General features: G+C 53.6%; 1 protein-coding gene across 1 annotated transcript in view; it reads left to right on the top strand.

Moving 5' to 3' along the window:
- RGS10 (regulator of G-protein signaling 10) overlaps window positions 1-4876 on the top strand; it is a 10387-nt gene extending 5511 nt beyond the window's left edge. Inside the window, exons 3-5 of the mRNA XM_018574088.1 lie at window positions 1726-1812; window positions 2084-2227; window positions 4733-4876. Of these exons, the coding sequence (XP_018429590.1) occupies window positions 1726-1812; window positions 2084-2227; window positions 4733-4876 (375 nt within the window). The remainder of the gene's footprint in view (window positions 1-1725; window positions 1813-2083; window positions 2228-4732) is intronic.
- Window positions 4877-5936: the final 1060 nt, after the last annotated feature.

Below are 5936 nucleotides of genomic sequence, written 5' to 3'. Positions count from 1 at the left end.
CCTCTCCAGGGGCCGTGTTCAGTCCTCTCCAGGGGCCGTGTTCAGCCCTCTCCAGGGGCCGAGGTCAGCCCTCTCCAGGGGCCGTGTTCAGTCCTCTCCAGGGGCCGTGTTCAGTCCTCTCCAGGGGCCGAGCTCAGCCCTCTCCAGGGGCCGTGTTCAGTCCTCTCCAGGGGCCGTGTTCAGTCCTCTCCAGGGGCCGTGTTCAGTCCTCAGCCTGCTGTGTATATGGGTGCAGGCTAGGGCGGGATCCTAAAAGAGCACCTATGGGCACACCGCGTGTGTGGGCATATCCTATGAGGACATGGAAGTCTCGGCGCACTCCCGGTTTATCCGGCACGCACAGGATTGGCTCTTCTACCCTTCAAACACTTTATTACAGATACATAAAACCTCAGCAGAGCGTCATTGTAACAAAATGTAACTACATACACTACATTGCCAGAAGTATTGGGACACCATTAAACGCACATGAATTTGGAGGAGGGGCCTCGTCCTATACACCAGGGGCCATGGAGGGGATTGGAACACCGGAATCACATGATTGGGAGGGGGAGGGGCCAATACTTTTGGCAATAGTGTGTATTTGATGCTGTTCAGCTGATTCTCCTCCACCCTTCTTGTGTGTCATTGTGTTTTGTCTCTCCGCTGTTTTGTTCTGTTCAGAGATTGGACTTTCCCTTTCCCTCCATACATGATCTCACCTGTACGTGTGGAACAATTATCACCATCATCAGTGAACCAAAGTGAATCCTGTAGCCAGCTGCGCACCCATTCAGCCACCCGCGGGGTTAAGTCTTAGCTTGTGCGACAGATCATTATGTGGATCTGTATCAATGTTTTGCAGGATCAAGATCGGCTCCATGTCCCCAGCACGGCTCCATGTCCCCAGCACGGCTCCATGTCCCCAGCACCGCCCGAGTCCAGGACATCTGTGGTAGAGACAAGAGATTCAGGCAGATTAGTCACATGATCCGACCCCTAGGTCACCGCTGCCGCGCCGAGGCCGGGCCTCGGTGGCCTTGTGGGAAATCCGGGCCCGGGCGCAAGGCTCCTGATAGGGGTTGAGTCTGTTGGTCCACCAACCTGAAGGCTGGTGGACCCCGATTCTTTGGGGACCCCTACGACTGGGGATTAGGTGTAGAGTCCATAAGTAACCTGCACATGTATGGAGTCAGTGCACTGCTCAGGGCTATGTAATGTACAGCACTCAGGTACATGCACCACACAGCTCATTATATGGGCGGTGAGCAAGAGAAGGAGTGGCCCCCATACATTGGTGTTCAGTGAGAGGAGGAATACCCCCTTACATTGGTGTTGGTGGGAGGAGGAATACCCCCTTACATTGGTGTTGGTGGTAGGAGGAATACCCCCTTACATTGGTGTTGGTGGGAGGAGGAATACCCCCATACATTGGTGTTGGTGGGAGGAGGAATACCCTCTTACATTGGTGTTGGTGGTAGGAGGAATACCCCCTTACATTGGTGTTGGTGGGGGGAGAGAAATCCCCCTTACATTGGTGTTGGTGGGAGGAGGAATACCCCCCTTACATTGGTGTTGGTGGGAGGAGGAATACCCCCATACATTGGTGTTGGTGGGAGGGGGAACATGGACCTTCTCTTTCTGTGTCATCTGCTCTGTACCATGATCCGCCCATACAGAGTGGAGGACAATGGCGGCTCCTCTCAGTGAGATGCTGACCCGAGTATGTTTCTGATTTTGGTTTAGGACTTCCTGAAGAGGGAGTACAGCGAGGAGAACCTGCTCTTCTGGTTGGCGTGTGAAGATTTCAAGAAAACGGAAGAACGGGATCAGGTATGGTCCATTAAGATGACCCCTCCACCCCCGATGGTGTCCACTGGGGTGGGATTGATGGGCTTTTCTAGGCAGCCAATCAGCAGGAGGCAATAAGGAAGTTCTAGCTGGATATGGCTCCAGAAATACTTTTATCCTGCCGGTGTCTGAGCCAATAGGATTGTACCTCAATGTCACATGATGTCCCACTTGTATTGGCCAACACTCACCTGTCCCTTCTTCCCTCATTGGACCTGAACACATAATGACCTCCACTTCCCTTCTTCTCCAGATGCAGAAAAAGGCCCAACACATCTACAACACCTTCCTGTCCAGCAAAGCCTCATCGCAGGTCAACGTGGAGGGTCAGTCCCGCATCGGGGAGCAGATCCTGAAAGAGCCTCACCCTCTGATGTTCGAGAAACTGCAGGAGCAGGTAACCCTTCCTCGCCCCTTTGTTACACTGACACCCCAAACTACCAGGAGCCCCGCTTGTTACACTGAGACTCTATATCCCTTTTACTTATACCCCACAGTACACGAAGACCCCTCCCCCTTCTTATACCGACACCCCTCATTACCAGAACCCATTCATAGTAATTACAATAAAAGAGATTTGACAATGAAGGAGGAGACTAGTGATGGAGGCCACCAAGGAGGAGAATAATGAGGGAGGCCACCAAGGAGGAGAATAGTGAGGGAGGCCACCAAGGAGGAGAATAGTGAGGGAGGCCACCAAGGAGGAGAGTAGTGAGGCAGGCCACCAAGGAGGAGAGTAGTGAGGAAGGCCACCAAGGAGGAGAATAGTGAGGGAGGCCACCAAGGAGGAGAATAGTGAGGGAGGCCACCAAGGAGGAGAGTAGTGAGGGAGGGCACGAAGGAGGAGAGTAGTGAGGGAGGCCACCAAGGAGGAGAGTAGTGAGGGAGGCCACCAAGGAGGAGAGTAGTGAGGGAGGCCACCAAGGAAGAGAATAGTGAGGAAGGCCACTAAGGAGAAGACTATCAACAGAGGCCTTCAAAGTGGTGACTAGTGAGGGAGGCCACCATGGGAGGGTGACAACCAAGATGAAGAAGCAGACCAGAGGTGAGCATTGTGGCAAAATGCAGATGGTCTCAGTGCCAGAAGTAGTGGGCTCTGTGGTCAGCCCCCTTCTTTCACAACAGAAATGGCTTTAAAAAGCCCGGCCCCCCAGAAGTACAAAAACACCTCGGCCCGGACTTCCAGCACTTCCAGGAGCCGGCCTATTGCATCCTTCAATGGCCAGCTCCAGAACCAGGAACCAGGAACCAGGAACCAGAAGAACATTGGATTCTGAGGTCCCCCGGCCTTCCTGGGAGGCTCAGTGATGCCGCCGCCCACAAATAGACAGAAGCCCGGGTCTGAGGGAAGTATTGTTTCCGTCTCTCTGGCTGTGCCGGTCCGAGACTCTCTGTGTCTACAGACGCTGTCCAGGCCGAGGTCCCTCACCAGCCTCAGCTTCATGGGAGTTGTGCGCATCATCCTCAGTACACCTTCCCCACTGTGAAGCATGGTGGTGGAGATCTTTCCCTGTAGAAGGCCTCGGAGGACTGCTGAGGGTAAAACGAACACAGAACAATTCTGTGGGATCCCGGAAGGAGACCCGATGCAGAACGCAGGGAAGAGATTTTTGGGTGTTCATGTCCTGGAGTGCAGATCCCAATCCCATAGAACACGTGTCTTCCCCTGACAGCGCCGGATCGGGGGGGGGGGGGGGGGTGAATATTTGTGCAGCCAGTTTTTTTCCATTGAAATCACATTGCTCCTCCTGAGTATGGGGAGCAGAGGGAGCCGAGCTCCTGGCTGAGACACTGTTGGGAGGGGGAGCAGAGTTGCTGTTCGCCCCCCCTTCTACATTTCTCTGTCTTTGCCAGTCGGTGACAACAGATTGATCTCGTTGTCGGCCGTATAAAGCTAAACACTTCCTTCCATCAAAGCGAGCGGGGGCGGGGGGAGGGGCGATACTGAGGGGGTAATGAGGGGACAAGTAATCGCCCCTTTGGGGTTAAGCTTCAGAGCCCATTGTATCGTCACACCGCAGGATGACCCTGACACAAAGTATCGCCAGTCATGAAACGGTTAAATCTTTTCCCATGTTCATTACATTGTTACATCTCAAACTCCTCCACATGTATGTGACACGTTTAGCACATATGTGTGACATGTGTCACCTCTCAGAGAATCCTCGGTGACTTCTGTGTCAAGATAAATAGAGTTCCTGCGTCCCGCGATCGGAGGTCGTTCCCTCGAAGTGCCGGCGAGAAGAGAGGGGGGTCACCTGACCACAGAGCTAGCAATCAGAATTCAAGTCAGTGCCCCTAATCCCTCCAGATGCAGCTTGTCATCCCTCTCCTTGTCATCCCTCTCCTTGTCATCCCTCTCCTGGTCATCTCTCTCCTTGTGATCCCTATCCTGGTCATCCCTCTCCTTGTCATCCCTCTCCTTGTGATCCCTATCCTGGTCATCCCTCTCCTGGTCATCCCTCTCCTGGTCATCCCTCTCCTGGTCATCCCTCTCCTTGGCCCCCCGACAGACGCCAATGGGATCGGCACCAAGTTCAGGATCCAAACCCAAACAGACCCTCTCATCCCTTCCCATGATCACTTCCCATAGTCCCTTCACACAATCCCTTCTCACCAGTGGCATAACCATAGCCATAGCTGCCCATGCGGCTGCTATGGGGCCTGGGGGTGGAAGGGGCCCCAATAAGGATTGCAGCATTTGCTGCTGACACTGACATTAATCAAGCAGAGCTGACATCAGATGTACAGGGGGGGAGGGGGGGACTTTGCATGCAGCTCTCCTGCTACCTGACTTTAATATCATTGACAGTAGGGAGGTTGCTGGGGGGCCCCATGATGTGCGGTTACGCCCCCTGCTTCTCACGATCCCTTCCCGCGATCCCTTCTCGTGTATTTGCAGATATTTAACCTCATGAAGTATGACAGTTACGGCCGTTTCCTGAAATCGGAGAAGTTCCACAAGCTGCAATCCTCGGAGGAGAGTGAGACCTCCCGGCCGGGGGAGTCGGCACCGAAGCGAGCCTCAAGAATCTACGTCACATGACTGACTGCGGTGACGGAGCCAGCCGGTGGATTCGCCGCTTCATGTGGAACAGCAGAAGGGACCCCGCGCAAGCTGAAGGGGGCGGAGCCTGTCGGTCCTGTCTATATTCCAGTGACATTGTCTCCGCCATGTTTTATATTACCAGAAGATGTTGTCCTGTGCACAGGGAACCCGACCCGCACATTTCCCCCAGGGCGCCGCCCACTCCTCATATGATTCGTTCTCCTCCACTTCCCGAACCGTCACAACTCTCTCCGTCCTCCAGTTACCTTCAGATTGCCCTCCATGAGAGTCATTAAAATCCGGCATCTCCCCCCTCCTTGTAATCCTCATCTCCAGCTCCAATGCCTAATCCTAGCCCAATGCCCAATCCTAGCCCAATGCCTAATCTTAGCCCAATGCCCAATCCTAGCCCAATGCCCAATCCTGCTCCAATGCCCAATCCTAGCCCAATGCCCAATCCTAGCCCAATGCCTAATCCTAGCCCAATGCCCAATCCTAGCCCAATGCCCAATCCTGCTCCAATGCCCAATCCTAGCCCAATGCCCAATCCTAGCCCAATGCCTAATCCTAGCCCAATGCCTAATCCTAGCCCAATGCCCAATCCTAGCCCAATGCCTAATCCTAGCCCAATGCCCAATCCTAGCCCAATGCCCAATCCTGCTCCAATGCCCAATCCTAGCCCAATGCCCAATCCTAGCCCAATGCCTAATCCTAGCCCAATGCCTAATCCTAGCCCAATGCCTAATCCTAGCCCAATGCCCAATCCTAGTCCAACTCCGAATCCTAGCACAATGCCTAATACTAGACAAATGCCTAATCCTAGTCCAGTTCCCAATTCTGACCCAATGCACACTTCCATTCCAGTGTCCAATCCTAGTCCAATGCCCAATCTGAATCCAACGTCTAATCTTAATCCAATGCCAAATCCCTGTCCAATGCCAAGTCCTAGCCCAGTGCCTAATCCTAGCCCAAAGTCTAACCCAATGCCTAATCCTAGTCCAACGCCGAATCCTGCTCCAATGCCCAATCCTAGTCTAGTTCCCAATTCTAACTCAAT

Source organism: Nanorana parkeri, unplaced genomic scaffold (genome assembly GCF_000935625.1).
Source record: "Nanorana parkeri isolate BGI_ZX_2015 unplaced genomic scaffold, ASM93562v1 scaffold2731, whole genome shotgun sequence".
Classification (NCBI taxonomy): Eukaryota; Metazoa; Chordata; class Amphibia; order Anura; family Dicroglossidae; genus Nanorana; species Nanorana parkeri.
Note: the sequence above shows the minus strand (reverse complement) of the source record. Positions and strands in the feature narration are given on the sequence as shown.